The sequence below is a fragment of the Grus americana genome, chromosome 2, assembly GCF_028858705.1.
Source record: "Grus americana isolate bGruAme1 chromosome 2, bGruAme1.mat, whole genome shotgun sequence".
Classification (NCBI taxonomy): Eukaryota; Metazoa; Chordata; class Aves; order Gruiformes; family Gruidae; genus Grus; species Grus americana.
The window spans coordinates 35,296,860-35,316,026 of record NC_072853.1 but is presented as its reverse complement, the minus strand read 5'-3'; the positions used below and the strand labels follow the sequence as shown (position 1 = coordinate 35,316,026).

The 19,167-nt window shown below is 37.2% G+C and overlaps 1 protein-coding gene across 6 annotated transcripts in view; it reads right to left on the bottom strand.

The window, feature by feature from the left end:
• Window positions 1-19,167, bottom strand: part of STAU2 (staufen double-stranded RNA binding protein 2) — a 178,009-nt gene that overhangs the window by 94,682 nt on the left and 64,160 nt on the right. For all 6 annotated transcript variants that reach the window (XM_054814527.1, XM_054814524.1, XM_054814528.1 and 3 more), the window contains 4 exons: window positions 18,902-19,114; window positions 15,279-15,416; window positions 11,951-12,082; window positions 7,837-7,897 (listed from right to left, as the gene is read on the bottom strand). In XM_054814527.1, the coding sequence (XP_054670502.1) occupies window positions 7,837-7,897; window positions 11,951-12,082; window positions 15,279-15,416; window positions 18,902-19,114 (544 nt within the window). The remainder of the gene's footprint in view (window positions 1-7,836; window positions 7,898-11,950; window positions 12,083-15,278; window positions 15,417-18,901; window positions 19,115-19,167) is intronic.

Genomic DNA, 19,167 nt, shown 5'->3' with positions numbered 1-19,167 from the left:
CCAGGGAACACCTCGATACATATCTGCACCTTCACTCACAAGTGCTTTAAACAACAGACAGACTACAAAATCATGTTGCCTTTAGATCACTCCTTCTCTGTGGATTTCTTGCATTTTGACAGCACTTGATTTTTTATTTTCTATCTGCAAATGATAATGATATTAGATACATATCTCCAAATTATCAAGATGCCATTATCCAGATTACTCTGCACCTCATGAATACTCTCCTTCTCATGAAGAAGGAAACTGAATCTAAGTCTCCCAACTTTCTGGACACATGTTTAAAACTCTAGGTACTTTAGAAATACACATTATACTCTAAACTCAGCAAAGAAAGCATCACATCTGAAGATGCAAAACTTACAGTACTTTAAGCACCTAACCGAGCATCTCAAAAGGGGAAACGTGGGGAAAGGAGGAAGATCAACTGCAGTTGTGGTCTTACACACACCTGAGTTGTGCCCAAATCTCACTTACATACAAAAATGCTAACATGGATCTTGCCACTAGTTCTCAAAACAGCAAGGAAAAAATAATCACGGTCCCTTCCCTGTTTTGTTAATATTAGATGGTTTTTAATATTAGGTGGTTTAGAAGCTTTTTCAACTGTTTAAAAAAATATGTGCAAGTTGTATTTGATTGGTATTATTCTGGATAAATTATTATCTCATTCTCATTGCTAGATTTAACTGAAAAATTACACATTAATTACTAATAATGACAAACACAGCACAAATTTCCTAGCTTCAAGAGCTCAGGGAAGAAACAAGATTGGACAGATCTCCTCTGCTTTGAAATTTAATTTTCTTGTGTCTTCAGTTAGAATGAAAAATCTAGTTATCTCAGACCCTTGCTAGAAGATGGGATGAATACTTTTTTTTTTTTTTTTTTTTTAAATTAGCACATCAACTCAGCAGCCACAGAGGCCAGGTGGTTTTTAAACATAACCAACTGCTAGAACAGGCTCTAGCCAAGGTTATGAGACATACAGAGTGTAGACAAGTGGCTCAGCTGATGGAACCACTCCCCGAAACACACAGTGATGGTAGAATGTGCACCTGACAGTATGTTTCCTAAAAAACCCCGCAAAACAAAACCTAAAACTCAAACCAAACAGATGGAAAACTACTGTTCTGTGGCCTGTGCTTCATTAAATAAGTGGTGTTGTCAACTCCTCCTACTGTGGTTTCTATTCAGAATGACAAATAATCCAACACATGTTTAGTGATGTATCAATCTAACTCCTAGCAAGAGTGTATTATAATTGACGGAGTTTAGCAAGTTTGGAAACAATTCAAAAGTGAAGTCCAATGAAACAGCAGTACTTAGCAAAATGCACAGAATCCCTTGCAAATCAGCTTTGAAATACACCCAAAAGAATTAAATCTTTCAGCAAAATATAACAAATATAAGTTCGAATTAAAAATATCTGAAATAGAAAACAAAAACTTTATTCCCAAACTGTAGACTTCAGTAACTGTTCATGGAAATGCAGAGGTATTAAACTATCTACTGGAAGTCTTCACCAAAATCCCCAGCTGAAAAATAAACATGTAGAGGACTAGAAAAAAAAGTCTTTATAAAACTAGTGAGGGCCAGAACTATAACATTCACATAAATTTTGCTTCCTCCAAAATGAAGATGTATTAGTATGCAAAATTTCATAAATACATTATTTATTTTGCATTAATTTTCTCAAAAAAATATGGTGAAGAAACATCTAAGTAAGAATTTGAATGTAACTGTATAGTTAGGTCTTACAGTAACACCATATATTTTCATATTTTTTATATTTCTTATATTCTTAATATCTTATTATTTAAGTAGATTTTTAAAAATACTAAAATACATGTTATTTATGGAAAAATGTTCAAATTTCCTCATCACAGATTTAAGAAACTCTTCTGAATATCTATTTGCTTTTTTTCCCCTCACTGCTTTTTCTCTTTTTTAACTGAGAACAATCGCATGAGATCAAGTATCTTTGTTCCTTAGGAGATCATCTGCTCCTGCTGCTCATTTACCATCTGAAATCATAATCATCTGTTGGTGACAATCTAATCATCTTCACAGTAACTAATTGTGATGTCACAAACAAATGATTATGATTTCAGGTGGTGAACAAACAGCAGGAGCAGATGTACTCTGAAGAACAAAGACTGTAAAGTCATGCACGAATCCCTAGTAATAAAATGTTAGGCAAGAAAAACAAAGAGCCTGTCCTTTACAGAGACGTAGCGTTGCTCTGAATGTAACCTTTTTTTATTATTAGTTTTTCAATACTTACTCGGTGATTCCCAAAATTGCTGGAAATAGATAAAGGAAAACTATACTATGGGAAATTGAGGGTGGGGTGCATATAAAAACAGTTAGGGTCATTTTTTTCCTTGTTAGAATTAGAATATGTAAAAACACTGTCACTTTTTTCTTTTATTTTCACATATTTTTGTTCTTCATAGCTCATCTAGAGCTTCTCCTAGAACACATTCTGTATGATGTTTGCAATTACCCCATCTAGAAATACAAAACCAAAATACGTTCCCAAGAAAATGCACTTTGCATTATTTATTTGTTTCATGTTTTGTTTTTGTTGTTAACTGCTTAAGTCAAATCCAGAGAGATAAATGAGCATTCTGTTGACAGTAAACAACTCATGTATGGGCTGCAAATGCTCCTGGCCTGCCCACAGTGTCTCCATGTCTCCACCAGAAGCATAATGGAAAAAAGCCACTCAATGTTCTTGTTATTTCACATGTGAAAAATGTCTAAGATATCTCATACCAAGAAACAAATAGCTTCTTGTTTCATCTTTAGGATTGTGAAATGAAGAGGAAAGGTAAAGAAGTAAACATGTGGAAGAAGCTTTGTCAGTGAGTAGGAGGAACAGAAGTGAAGTTTGCTACAAGGACAGCTGCAAAAGTACATGATAGAAGGGAACAGGAGAAGTTAATTTTCAAGGATATTTAATAGGGAATACTAAAAATGCATTGAGCGAGTATGTAGGAGGATACAGACTGAAGGGTATTTCCCAGCAAAAACGAACTACATCATAAGGGTACAACGAAATCTGTTCCTCAATTGTACTAAAATATGTAACTGTTCTGATTTTTGTTTTCATTGTACTGCAGTATACACCTTCACTTTACTATTCCAGTTTTATTTCACACTGTTTCAGATGAAGACATAGTGCATTATGCACACAAAGAAAGAGCGTCTGCCTGAATAAGGAAACTGATGCACAGTACGTTGTCCTGACAGGACACAACTGTTTTCCTGGAATAAAATCACTAGAAATGTGAATAAGAGATGCCAAGTGGTAGATGCAGCAATCTCAGGGCCTATCTTACATTTTCAAGACCACCAAAAGTTAAATTTGAGGGTCACGACAAATGCAAACTGTACATTTCTCTTATAAGCAAGGATATAGAAGGGAGGAAGCTGCTCCATTTGCCCTCTTTAAAACTTCCTACAATAATGCTGACACTTCAAGAGTAGATACACCTACCAACAATTGTTGTTCTTAAATTAGCATATTCATACCTGAAAGGATGTGACATGTTTGATCTCAAACAGTGGAATTTGTTTGGAATTGCCTTAAAAAAAACCCCTGCACTTCACAGGTAAATGAGAGATCATGCATGCAAGTGGTGTCCTTCTTCCATTCAAAAGAAGACACTTCTAACTTCCTCAGTTCTCCTTGAGCGTAAAGCCCTGAAGTTTTCTTGGATTCTGAGGCTTAGGGGAAGATCAACTGGTGTGTGCAGAGAAATTTTGTAATACTACTAGTTCTTCTTGAGGGTTTTTTATGCATTCCCTGTGTGGGAAACTAGCACATAATATTCTACCACAAGAAGAAAAGGGAAAGTGTTCATAGATAAACATGTACTGGCAGACCACCCCCCTACAAAATATTAGCACAGCATTTCAACAGGTAATCACATCTATAGAAAACTGGTGAGAAACATCAAGTGATACTGTGTAGATCTTCTCCAAAATTCTGCAATCCCCTGACATCAGTCACATCCTGAAAAACAGGCCTCTTCATAAAGCCATTCAGTAGAAAGGTATCAACTGAACTTACTGGTTACCTAAATAACATACAAAAATTTTCTGTACATTTTCTATCCAGGAATCTGTGGTTCCTTCCTATACATTACAAATAAGCAGTGTGATATTTATATGCTGAAAGATCTACAGTATAGGAACTACTACAGTGGTTTTCTATATAAAAATATATTTAACAGAGTGCCAATCATAGAATCATAGAATGGTCTGAGTTGGAAGGGACCTTAAAGATCACCTAGGTCCAACTCCCCTGCTGTGGGCAGGGACACCCTCCACTAGACCAGGTTGCCCAAAGCCCCATCCAACCTGGTCTTAAACACTTCCAGGGAGGGGGCATCCACAACCTCTCTGGGCAACCTGTTCCAGTACCTCACCACTCTAACAGTAAAGAATTTCTTTCTAACATCTAATCTAAATCGACCCTCCTTCAGCTTGAACCCATTACCCCTTGTCCTGTCAACTACACTCCCTGATGAACAGTCCCTGACCAGCTTTCCTATATCAATACAGCAAATTCATAATTCTGTCAAAAAGGTTATTTCAGTTTAGCAATACTAGGAGAGGTTTCAATGAGAAACTAAAAAAGAACACCTATTAGCAATTCGTTCAGCCAGAGGTGATATCACATTAACACATACAGAGAAGAAAAATGCATTTCTAGGTCTTCCATGAATCCTGGATGAGACTGTAAGGTGAAGAAAGACTGGTCTGTCCTCTACATAACTGTACCATACTCATTCTCCTCTTATGTCTTTATATGGAAATCACAGTTAAGTTGTAAATTTTAAAGAAAATACCCTAGGAGAAAAAGGCCCTTTATGAAGTGAAGAGTTAAAAAAATCAAGGAAAAATACATATGCTTGTTGACAACATTTTGGGTTCAAACCCTTCCTATTCTGCAAAAGGATAGCGCAGTCCCTCTGAAATAAAAAATGACACCCTGAATCAACTGATTATTATTACTGTTGCCTCTAGATTGGAACCCTCAAAAAAGGAGTTAAGGGATTAAGCCCAGTGGTCTCTGAACAGCACTGTCAGAAATAAATGCTCTATGTCTATTGACATGATAGCTACATCTCCTTTGATTTCCAATTTACTTGGAGATCAGAAGAATGAAAATGAAGGCAACTAGAAATATCTTTCATACGTTAGGAAAGCATCCCAGAATGAAAACCTGTTTCTGCTCCGTGGCCTGTTGTGGCTGCAAAAAGGTCTGTGAGCAGGTAAATCTGTGAAAAATAAGTTCTTTGGTCAGCACAAGTTTAAAATATAATTTTTGTTGATCTTGTCTCCTGTTGAGTGAGTTTGCCTTTGTGTTCTCCTTCTAGATCTGGATTTACATGTATAACTGCTGAAGTTTTCTTGCCAGATGAAGCCTAGGAAAGGGATTGTTTTTTCTCGTTGCTGTAGTAGATGGTTGTGATGTCATCTGTAAATATCTTTGCTACAAGACACTGCAAGGACAGGAGAGAAAAGCTAGAGGTCTTATTCTGCTCTCCCAAACTCCAATGTGTTAACATTTGAAGATGTTAACATGTGAAGATGTGTCACAGGCCATGTCCTTTGAGATTTTGACAATGCAAACAGAAATCTTCTATAAGTATTTATGGGGATTGATGATAGGGCTGGAAGGAAGCAACTAATAAGAAGTCTTACATCCTGTAGAATGCTTCCTTTCAGGGAAACGCAATGGCATGTGCTGAATCCAAGATGACTTTAAATACTAGCAAACTTTTGTGTAAGTTGAAGCACAAATTATTCCTCAGGTCTAGTGACTGGGAAGACCGCATATATACTGGAGCACTACTGACCTCCCTTACAACCTGACATGTCCTTCAGACGTATATAGGCAAAAAAAAGAAGGTAGCTCATGTGTGTTTGTCTCTAGTACAATCCTTAGTTGAGGAACATAATGTTTGGGACTCTTAAGAAGTTCAAAACTCAACACAGTTCTACAGAAGAATCATAGAATGGTTGGGTTGGAAGGGACCTTAAAGATCATCTAGTTCCAACCCCCTGCCATGGGCAGGGACACCCTCCACTAGACCACGTTGCCCAAAGCCTCATCCAACCTGGCCTTGAATACTTCCAGGGATGGGGCATCTGCAACCTCTCTGGGCAACCTGTCCCAGTGCCTCAGTACCCTCACAGTAAAGAATTTCTTTCTTACATCTAATCAAAACCTACCTTCTTTCCATTTAAAACCATTACGTGCCATCCTATCACTACATGTCCTTATAAACAGTCCTTCTCCAGCTTTCTTGTAGGCCCCCTTTAGGTACTGGAAGGCTGCAATAAGGTCTCCCTGGAGCCTTCTCTTCTCCAGGCTGACCAATCCCAACTGTCTCAGCCTGTCCTCATAGGAGAGGTGCTCCAGCCCTCTGATCATCTTCATGGCCCTCCTCTGGACTCATTCCAACAGGTCCATGTCCTTCTTGTGTTTGAGGCCCTAGAGCTAAACACAGTACTCCAGGTGGGGTCTCATGAGAGCAGAGCTCATGGAAAAGTGAAGGAAGTACTATTTATATTATCTTTACCACTCTAAACAGCAAAAATCTAGTTATGAAATCACAAAGGTCTATCCTATTCATCACCTACTGCAGTGAAACTGAAGTCAGACTTCACCAACAAGGTCTCTCAGGCCTTTGTGTCTATAGACACAGCTCAAGGAAGAGAGAAACTACCAGTAGCAGCACCTGATCAGAGTCAGGGATCTCTTGAGAAATTTTCAGCCAATACAAGTCCATTGGACCAAATGGGATATGTCTTAGTGTGCTGAGTCAACTGGCTTATGTCATTGTGAGGCCATTCTATTATCTCCAAAAAGTCACAGAGACCAGGAGACATCTCCAATGCCTGAAGAAAGGCATCATCATCATCATCAAAAAAGGCAGGCTGGTCAGCCTCACTATAGTCCCTGGAAAAATCATGCAGTAAGTCCTCTTAAAGTCATTTGTGGGCACACAAATGAGAAGAAACCCATTGGGAACAATCAGCATGAATTTACCAAGGATAAAAACCAGCCTCAACAACCTGATTGCCTTTTATGATAAAATGACTGGATTTATGCATGAAGGGAGGGCAGTGGATGTCATTTACCTTTGCTTTAGGAAGGCTTTTGACATCATGTCTCCCACAGTATCCTTGTATCCAAGCTGTGATATTAGAGTCTAGGTAGATGAATTACTAGATGATGAAAATCTGTTTGGATGATTAGGCTTAGAGGACAGTGGTAGGCTTTGAGGGACCTAGCAGCCTTCCAATACCTAAGAAGAGGTTGCCAAAAAGATGGAGCCAGGCACATTACTGAGGTATGTAGCAGAAAAACAGGAGATGATAGTCAAAAACAAACAGAAGATGTTCTGACTGGCATAAAAGGAAAAAAATTCAATGTGAAGATAATTAAGCATTGGAACAGGCTGCCCAGAGAAGCTACAGAATCTCCATCCTTGGAGAACTGGAAAAAAGACATAAGCAACCTTGTCTGAACTCTGTACTGACCCTGCTTTGAGTAAGCAGTTTAGATGGCCTCCTAAAATCCCTTACAATCTGAAGGATTCAATGACTCAATGAGTAAATAAAAATTTCCTTGTTCCTGCACTCATTCACACCTATACTCGCACAGAGGACACTCAAGAGTTACTTCATCTAATTGCAATAAAAACTCCCAAATATTTACAAAAATAATTTCAATTGTACTGAATAATCCAAATCCTACACACACAAAGAGAAGTAAGTATAAGTATAAATTTAGAAAGCAATACTTACTGTTACTTGTTGGCTCAGGAAACCCAACATTCTGGCCGTTCCAACTCTTGTTTTCTCCAAGCTGAAACAGGTAGAAAAAGACAAATAAGTAAAGAGCAAACTACTTCTTAAACAGAACATGCATGTTTATAAATTTAGTTGAAAGATTCTAAAAAGGATGACTTGGGATTGCCACATCTGCTCACGAAACTTTGCTAACACATTTAATTTTTGTCTAAAATAGGTTATTTGAGGAATGTACCCTTCATGAATAAACATTAGCAACTATTGCATAGCACAGAAATATAAATGTTTCCCCAAGGATTAGGCTTGACTCAATATGTTACCAAATCAGACTTAAAATCAAATGTTTTAACCAGCTCTCAACTGCAAACATACACAGACAACAGAGAAATTACATTCTAAACCAAGAAGATCCTAATATCTGCCTATGAAAGAATGCACAAACACTACAAAGTACTTTGGGTGTAATTTTAAAATATTTACTTTCTAGGAATCCATTTAGTTACTGAAGTAGAAGCAAAAAAGGATTGCGGTTTTCCATTATTTTAATATATAGACTTTTTTGAGGAAGTTAATTGTCTTCAAATTAATTTTATTATGTTTAACACCAGGTATAACTCTGACACGGAAAAGGGGAAAAATTAACACAGAAGCTCAAAATGAGGCCATTCCTGAAGTCTACGCAGGAAATAAGATGGCAATGTTCTAGATTTACATGTAAATGTGGATAAACAAGTCCAAGCTTCTTCACAAACTAGGAGCTATTGACATCCAACTCAATGAATGTGAAACAAATGATCCTTTTCAGATTTCACTGGGATTTTTTACGCAAACAGAAAACCTCGCAGCAAAGCAGTCTATACGCCATGACAAAGTTGTAATCATTTGCTCTGGAAGACAGGGTTGATTGGAAAGCGGAAGAGACGCAAAGGAGGAACAGTCAGCTGAAATCTGCCTCTGCATCTCAGAGGCTGCGTTAAGGCTCTTTAGGTTACTACCATGTTGCAATGCAGACTACTAGCTGATATGTTTTCCTTGGGACAGAGGAGGGAGGAGCGCACTATGCAAAGTGGCTATCCCAATGATTGTTTCCCTGCCTTTCCTCATCATGTCCATCCCAATGTGCTTACAGCCTAGGCAACATGCAATAAAAATGGGAGATACTTAGTGGAAATGGAGGATAGGTATTAGAGCTGGTTCTCAAACTGGTCACCCACCTCCATGCACTTTAATTTCATGTAATTCCTTTTATCTCTATTATGAAGCAGATAATACATATATTAGAAAACATGGAAGACAACAGCTCGTCAAATGAATAAGCAATATGAAATCTACAAATATGTTTGTATTTACTGCTGTCTGTTACAACAGCATGGTTTTGTTATGAATCCATACTGTGCATCCGTAACACGATCTGAAAATCAGCACGAGCACGGTGCTACTATACCAGAAGAACATTTCCAACTCTCCTCATTCTTCTCCTTTAATTATTAACTTGATCATGATGAGGAATTTAACACAAATTCACCTATCAATAAATTATCCTTAGTGCTGCTGTCTCACATGAATGCAATCTACTCTGGTTTTCTTCTCTCAAAGAGAATAAAAGTGGCAAGAAGAAACAAAAAGATGGAAGCATGCAAAAATGAAGACATTACGATTCTCCATTCTGATCCATAGAGCTAAAATTCTGATAGCTGCAAAAAGTCTCCCAGGGCACTTTCAAATTGCTCTCCTCAGGACTCTGCACAGCCATTACTGATTTCTTCCATGAACTGGATTATCTCGGAAAGGAGCAGAGCCTTTACTTTTTTACATTACCTTGATTACCTGTTTACCTGTGCTGTCATCAGGTCTTCATTAAAATAATTAATATAGTCATATTTTATGCACTGGGGTTAAGGAAAAAACACTGAATTTGGTTTTGCTTTTTGTTTTTTGTTTTTTGTTTTTTTTTTTTAAGAGGAGGAGGAAGAGGGTGAAAGACCTCAGGAAGAGGCAGGGGAAAGAGAAGTTTCTTTTTTTAAAAGCATCAGAAACAACACAAGTGAAAGTTGTCCATTTAGATGCCAACCTGATATGTCAGTTATTCTACATTGGGCCCCATTTTGGATTCAAAGAGAGAAACAAGTTCTTCTAATGGTACATCTTTATTGTGCAATTTATATGGAAGGAATTTTGTAATGCTCAAATTAGTAAAGATCTAAGGGCTATTTTCCCCTCTTCTCCAGCACAGTTTAGTTTGAGAATTAAAATGCTTTCATCTACACAAACTAACTTGTGTATCTGCTTTAAGTATGTTCAGTCTGCTATATACAGAAGATAAAGCCAGATGTTCTAGATATTTTATGTCCTTAACCCCAACAAAGCTATAAAAATTTGTTCTATGATCTTGAATACTCCCGCTACATAAAATTTGAGTAGTTCACATTTTTTGGATACAGGATCATGTTTGCTCATTGTGTTCAGAATAATATTAGGCCATTGTATGCTATTATATCAATTCTGAGATATCTACATCTGCAAGTATGTAATTAAACCTGTTTTTTTAAAGACAATGCACTTGTAACCAAAAGTTTACTAAATGGAGGAAATGTTTATTAAATGTAGCAGCGCCACTTTTTAGGGACGCAAGTTTTTTTAAGGATTTCAATGTAACCACAAGTTTCCACTGTGTAGAGCTGTCCAAAGCAACTATGTTATGGGCTGAATTTTTTTCAGACTTTATCTCTGAAAATTACTGAGGAAAAATATTTCAGCCAATTTGAAGGCCAAGAATGAAAACGTATGTTTTCCTATTAGAAGAAGTGGAGTTTTCTGTTTTGCTTTGTTTTTCAAAAAGCCCAACTTGGAAGTGAAGAAAAAGTTGAAACTTTTTTATCTTCTACAGCAGAAAAGTCTCAGCATCCTGGTGAAAATGAATTATCATTTGACTCTGTCATAAGCCTTTTTTAAAATGGCTATGACTGCACATAGGAACACCATCTAGCCTCTGAGTACTCTGTTTAAAGTACTGCACTCTTGTATATGACTAAGATGTATAGTGGAGAACATAGTGAAGGTGAGTGTGAGTAGCATACATGGAGCTGCTCCTCTCAAAGGAGAGGGAAACAGGAGGAGGTGGAGGCAAGTAACCGGTATGGCATTTATCTTTTCCTGGCTAGGGGTATAGAATGTGTAGAACAGAGTATCTTCCTACATTATTTTTTTAAAGAAAAAGAAAGGGTGTTTCGGAAGATATATCTAGATATATACTATATTCATATTTATCGTGTAGTCCTCAGAAAAGCCCAGCAGAACATTCTGTTGATCTGAGCTAGCTGGTACAGCCACAGCGAACATTTAAGCCATGATCAAAATACATACATCCAGTAACTCTGCATGAGAGAGAAGCTGTTCAGAGTCCACAGCTTAGCCAAATACCTTACCAAATATCTTTTCAGGATACAAAAGGCAAAACCTTAACACCCGATTTTGGTTACAAAACCTTCCATCAATAAACTCAAGACAGGAGATAAGTGCTAAGGTGCACATCGCTAACATGGAAATACATACCTGCAACACATACAAATTTAAAATGTAATTCCTCTTCCACAAAAAAAAAAAAAAAAAAAAAAAAAAAAAGACACACATTTTCTTTCAGTCATCAAACCTGAAAAGGCCATTACTTTTCTGGAATGCTTTTAGTGCATACGCAACAGGAAAACAAACATTGACTACTATGACTATTTCATGTATGAAAATCAATAACATCATTCTTCTCAGTCTTCTCATGGATGCCCGAAATGGAATAAAAGCAAGAGGCACGTTCATCTTGATTTGTAAGTAGAAATAGGTGCGTACATCACATCTACAATTTTGTACACACTTTATCCCCTGGAACTACATTTCTGTTCTTAATTACTCTTACAGTAAGAGCTGCACTTACTACTAACTGTAGCAATAGAGCTGTAGCAATAGAGCTGTAGCTAAACAAAGGCTGGTCTCTAACAAGCAACATTCTAAAAAAGGGGGTGCGCAAGTTTAAGCTGTTCTTACTAACTGGTTAGCTGATATAGCTAACAAATCTAGACAAGGGTAAAATGTAGGCATCATAACAACTAGTTCTCACCTTTTCTGGCTGGTCTTGAAGAGGAGTAGAGGCTTTGTAACCCAGCTGTAGCAACATTGCTTCTGCTGCGTTTCTTTTAGCTATTTTCTTGTTTGGGCCTGTTCCAGTAGTAATCTCATTGCCTACTTTTACCTTGAAAAGAAAACATTGATCATAATCACGATAAATGCAAGACTCCTTTATATCACCGAGTAATAATCTTGCTGACCGACCAACAACCATCAGCTCTTTTGATGACGATGCAATCTTTGAAAAGTAAGAATAGAGCAGAAGGGGACTACAATACCGCTGCACACAGAGGATTCTGTTTAATTTTTCAGAAGGTCCCCAAACTCGTACCAAAGAGCTACATTTTTCTGTATCGGTGCACACACAGTTGTCCCTCTCTTCCACCAGCCTCTGTGCCAACCCCATCCCCCCGATGAACATCCCTCCCACTCTTGCTCCCCCCTCTTTCTTAACACAGGAAGCGCTACAAGATCAGGGCTTCCTCGTCCTTGTAGGAGTGTTGCCTGCAGCAGCTCCCCAGTGTCATCAGGACAGTATCCAGAACAACAGAGACACAAACAGTGACCTAGACATTTAAATCAAAGTGGCTTCTAAAGAAAGATGAAAACCACATTCACATTTTCCTCCCTTTGTCGCACTGCAAGGAACACAGGGGCTGGGGCTGCTTTCTTTTCTGCACTTACACCCGACAAGCTTTTATCAAAATAATCTTTGGAAAGAAGGCTCCTCGTTGGACCTGTAATCTGTGCTGCACACAGGGTTTCTGACAAACAAGATGCCTTTCATAAAACTAGGAGAAATTAAAACCTCAAAATAAAGACAAATTATAGACAATGAACACTTACAAAGAGTGAGGGTCTAACTTATTCCTTGGGTTTGGTACCATTCTTGAACTCCTGAAGCTGTATGTGTCTGGTTTGTGATATTAGCACTGTCACTGCTATTCACTTATGCAATATTCATAGCTCTTTGATAGCTATATTTCATTCTGTCCATTAAGCCATTTTATTTGTCAAATTTTATCTTAAACCAGAATATGGTTTGAAAAGTGTGTTAAAAAAAGGAAACCAAACCAAAATAAAAGTAAGAAAATAGCCAAGGTGATTTGAATAAAAGAAACCTTATAGGTCAAAGACATGCAAGGAAGGAAGGAGCTTTAAAAAATTGTAAAAACAGGTATACAATTGTTAAATAAATTCTCAGTGTTACTTAGTAATTTGTTATTCAATAATTATTCATGTTCCTCAAATTATTATGTGTATATTTTCCTAAAAGTTGTAATTTTTCTTTACTCAAATACCTATTAATTCTATGTACAAAGAAGAGGTTGTAAATAAATAATAATGATCATGAATATCCCTTCAAAGTACGTGCATAATTAAGCAGAAAGATTAGGCTACGTAAGACAGAAATAATAATAATCTTGAAATAAAAACTTTATCTTCTTTGCAGTTCCATCATCACAATTAGAAAATAGCCAATCTGCTACAAGTTTATATGCAATAAAATTGAGGGACTTTAATGGGACAAGACAAAATGATAATTTATAACATAGCTCACCATAAATCAATGTGTTGCTATTTCTCAGACCTGTAAAACTGGTTTAGCTATTATTATAACCTCTATCAAGGATTAAAGGTCTGACTACAAAGAGAAAGAGCTTTCTGAAATTAACTTTGGGAACAGAACACCAACTAATGTCATCAGAGGTTTTCTTCTGTTTATCCAGTGGTCAGGACAAGTAATTGGATCCATTTCATCACATCTAAACTTGCTCTTTGTGTGACAGATAAAAATGAACATATTATCTCTGGATATTTTACTTCCACATTCAATTAAATTAAATGAAAACATTGTTAAAGTAGTTTATACAAAGGCTTTTTACTCTGATAAGATTTTTTGTATGTCATAATGAATCCACTGAGACTTCCTGAAGGCAGGAGAAACAGAAGTATTTTAGTGTGAAAATATCACAAAAGGGTAAAAACAGGGTACGGTGTTTAAAAGGATACATAATAAAGCAACTGATCTATGGAATTTCTTTGGCTCTTTAAGATATTTTTTTTTTTTTAATTCAAACCAAAGATTTTGCCATTATTGAGACTCCTCCAATGGAAAACCAAATTCTCAGCCCATCTTTCTAATACAGTCCTCTTCTGACACCTCTCGCAATCATCTCTAGCTGTGGACACTCCCCACGGGGGTCTGAGCAGGGAAAAAGGGATGGTCTGTGATAAGATCACTTGTTTTCAAATACTTTCACGTTGCATGAAAAGTTGGAAATCCAAGTAAATACTCAGAAGTCAGATTCTGCAACAAAAGGAACCCAATATCTTCTTTTGCTTCAGAGAGAAAAATAATAAATCTTCAAGAAAGGTGACTGAGGTCCAATGGAAATGAAGATTGCTAGCCTATCTTGATTGATATGAAGGAGAGACATAAAGATTTAGGTGAAAACACAACTAATTTTCTGGAGGAGGTGGTGGTGCTGGAACATGATAAATTCTGCTTGTGATCAGAAGTTACATTTTGGTGTGGTTTGTAGACAACAAGTCAAAACATGTTCAGGTATGCTGTTCTGATTTGTTCCAGCACAAAATTACCCTTGAGTGATAACACAAGAGAAAAGAATTCTTTCCTGTTCCTAATCTTTCTTAACCTGCTGTTGTGCTATCTAACAAAATATCAGGGTTATATCAAATCTTTGTGAATGTTCTTAATTTAAAAATTTAAGAAACATTAATGATTTACTGTTTTTGTATTAGGTCCAGAGTCTTTAACTGGACAGGCTAAAACACATGATGGAAGGTTTTTTTGTGGTATTTCAGATATGAACAAAGCCACAAAGAAACTGAAAATCTGAAAAGATTTACAGCACTATTTTGTTAAACCAAAATGTTTGGTAATATGGAGATATTAATATCCGTATTTCAGAACACTTGTTTGTATTGCAATCCTCTGATCAACAACAGCAAAAAAAAAAAGAATTCAAAAAGACAAGTAAAAGTAAATAAATTGTGAACCCTCAGGGATAAAGACAGAAACCATCAGGTGAAATAAAAATAAGAAGAGTATAAAAAATGCAAAGCCACTACAAAAAAAGCATCTAGAAGGCACATAACCCAATTGCCATTTGTTTCACCAAGAGAAAGAAGAAAGTTCAAACAGGCTTTCTGATGCTGCATTTCAAACTCTTCTTGTATAACCATAAAGCGAAGAGCTAAACACAGAGGAGTCCGCTTTATATTGTGCCACTGTTTTGCTTGAGTTTGAACATAATATAGCAAGGGCATTATCTCAATGTGGCAGCAGATGATACCTGCATAACAAACTCTCGGCGGCGAGGCATTCCTCTCTCTGAGAGAAGAACGTACTCTGGCTCCTTCTCCTTTTTGGCCTGTTGGATCTGAGCCAGACGACTGATGGGATTCATTCCTTGACCGTATTCTGGTCCAGTCTAAAACAGGTTTAAAAGAAAGAAGCATTATTTCAGCATATATCCATACAACTGTTACGCTGCTTGAATAAATCATTTATCAGGGTTACCTCTTCCTTAATACCCCTCTGGAGAGAATAAGAAGTAAATTTCTTCCCATCTTCTGATCATGAGATGGAAGATAAGAATCATCAAGCTCAAAACTGTGGCAAAAAATACGCACCTATTGCCTGCCACTGCTGCAGGTAGTGTGCATATCTGGCATCTCTAAGCTACTAACGCTCTCATCTATCTACAGAGGTCCTGTGGGGATGGATGAAAATTAGCCGATTCATCAGTCAATTGTATCTCACTGCCCTATTTTATGACCCTAACCCCTTGAAATAGGTTGCTACAATGCTGGAACATGCAGTAAGCTAAGAAGAGTGGGTTTTACATGGAGACAAAAATATTTGCCATATAACAAGGAAGCTGCCTCTCTCAGCCTTCTTGCCTCCCTTCTCAGCGCTCCTGCCTTCTATCCTACAGTGCAACTAAAGGTGTAGAAGGTTTGCTCTGTTTGTGTGTCATAGGAATTCACCCTCAAAATATATTTATGTAGTGAAGCTAGAGAGGAGTATCTCCAATGGCTAGAATGCTGCATATGGAGAGCCACCCACAAGTATTTCAAATGCTTAACAGACAATATTCCTCACAATAACATGTCAAAATGTGTGGCTGGGTGGGGAGGGGATTGATCTGATGGGGAGGAAAACAAAAGGGCTGAGAGACTGGTCTGTACAAGATTACACAGGTGAAAAACTACAGTCCTTACAAACTATCTAGTTCTGAAATCCTTTTAATATGTTATTACTCAGATGGCAAATGCTCTCTCAAAGGAAATAGATATCAAAATATTTGTTTGTAGATCCTAAGGAGAAGGGATTAAGACTCCTAAAAATTTATCTGACGTCATATTTATCTGATTTATATACCACAACACAAAGAACGAACTTGCAAATGTAAATGGCATTTGAATGTAGAATTGTTTTTCTGTTATTGAGCTATTTCCTTTTCATTAAGCCATTTTCAGGATAATAGAAGATCAGCAGTCATGCCTATTTGAGCTTCTCAAATAAGAACAAACAAGTGGTCCAGAACCTAAAGAGATGATCAGCAAAGATGATGAAGGCAAAGACCAGAGAGGGATATTACATTAAGCAAGCTGTGCAGCGAATCTTACAGTGTAACTGCTGAAGTTGTTAGAGAAGATGTAGGTGAAAGACTTCAAACAATGTCAAGCACAAGGGCAGCTGTGTGGGCAAGAAGCCAGGCAGAGACAAAATGCAGAGCAGGCTAAATACAGTGCAAGCCATAAGGTATAGCCTCATAAATATATATATACAAATAAAAAGAAGTTATTGTTGTCACTTTTTTTTGATGCTCAAAACATGTGCATGTTAAATTAAAAAAAAATGGGCACACTGAAAACATTCCAGAAGTTTGGATATTCAAAAAAATAAAAACCTTCTACATATCCAGGTTATTTTGACTATTAATGTCTCTTTCTAACAAGACCAATTTTGGATAATTCAGTTTAAGATTGTAATGGTAATCCGTATATGGTAATATAAGAGATGTTTATATTATTATACCCTTAGCATCTTTCTTGAGAAAAACTTTCCAAAATGAGACAGCTAGAGCAAATAGCCTTTTCAGATCTTGCAGCTTTAAAGCTGCATTAACACTGATGGTTTCCCATTCAATAATTTTTTATGCTCATTTTTTCCTAGATATTTTTGAGAATTAGATCCCTAGAATTTCAGTAAGAGCCGGGTATCTAATTAACTGGGGTTTGTTTTTTTTTTTAAAATCACTCATTCCGTTTTGAAGGCAAGTGAAAAAAGGAAGATGATGAAGTCAGTCCTTTGTACATTTTCCAAACACAGTTTTGCACTCTCCAAAGTATTTGCTTATTTTAGGTGGCTTTTCTGTTGGCTGCTCCTACAGAACCCTTCACTCGGTGTACTGAGTATACAGATTTCTAATGGTCATACTTTTAGTAAAGTAAATACTGATTTACTTATATTTACAATCCATCAATGTAACACTCAATGAGGACTGAGTTCAAGCCATATTGGTATAATGCTGTCCAGCCTAACATAATGCAAGCCACGGACATATCATAACTCAGAAAAATTGAAGATTTTTTTTTTTAACTAACAAGAGGCAAATACAGAAAAAAGGATGAAATTTAGGTCCTAAAACTATATTCTGAAGCACAGGTTTTGGACATGAAGGTTTACTTGTTTCTTCCTGCAATTCTAGTCTCAAGGTTCCTGATCTGCATAGTATGGGGCAAAAGTGACTCTGTAACACCAGAAAGTGATCAACTCTCACCATTATTTACACTGGCCTAAAGTGAGTATGAAAGGCTATTAATGTGCCCTTACGTACACCTAAATGACTATCCAACATGCCAGACTATAGAAAATCATCCACAAAGAGTTTAACTACTTCCTCACAAAATAATACTTCCTAAAATAAAATTCAACGTAGCAGATTTGGCCACCTCCAAAGCCTCGTCTTCTGCACTGAACAGATGACAAGTTAATCTATTTAGTTGTTCAGTGCTGAGACTACGTAGCGATGCTTCATAAATATATGGACACTATGTGACTGCTTTTGCTAGATCATTTGGAAGACTAATTACTTCTAGATGACCCTTTGGTTTTGTACGAATTTAGGATCAGCCGACAAACCAGGGCTAGTCACCACAGACTGACTGAATTGTAGAAGTAGCAATAAATATACTGCCACCAAGAATAAAAGCATCATTTAAGAAGCTTGAGCTCACAAGAATCCAGAGCCTCTAAAGGAAGCCTCATCAGTGCACAAGAAGCATATTAATATCCTCTAAGATGGGGCATGTTTTAATGGAGAGATGGTTCAAAGTCCGCAAGTCCTCCATGGGCTGGTCTCCAGACAATTTTCTATCTGCATTTGAGAGCTAAAGAGCTTTATCAAACACAGGCACGTGAAACAAAAAAACTATTGTCCTTTGGTGCTTGACAAGTGACATGCTAAGCTGAGATGTCAACATACTCTTGGCCTTCTTTCAAATCTTTCAAAAATCAAAACAAATTGAAGCTGAAAACCACAAAACTCCCAAATATATCTCCATGAGGGGAAGAAGCTGGATTGTGCACCATTTCCCCATGTATCTACTATTTCGTATCTCTCTCTCTCTCCTTTTTCAAACTGGGGAGGAAGGAAAGACCAGGGACTGAACCACCACAGATGCCAGTAGGGCCTCCCAGAGGAGATGATGCTAAAAATTCCGTGGCTGTCCAGAGCTGCTTGGAGGGTTTGATCCTGCACGAGACTTGAACCAAACTCCTGAAGACTTCAGAGATGTGAGCTTGATTCTTAAGCTGAAAATGGCAAGCCTTTACTGATTTAAAATCCGAGTAACTCTGTTACTTTCTGAGCAAACATGCCTAATTCTGTCAAAAGCGGACACATACCTTCAATATTGTTTTTGGACGTTTTTTAAAGTAAAGTTTTGGCTTTTCAATCACAGGAAGAGGAGGAAGTTTCTTAAGTTCTTGTAGGACAGCCATTGCAGCACGTTTCTTTGAGAGTTTCTTACTGTTGCCTTCTCCTTCTGCAGTGAATTCTCCTACTGTAACTCGTGTAACAAAGCTCTTCATGTGAGGAGGTCCACTTTCTTTAATCACCTTTTAAGCAAAAATAACATTGAGTCAAATCACCCTATAGGAATATAATTTAA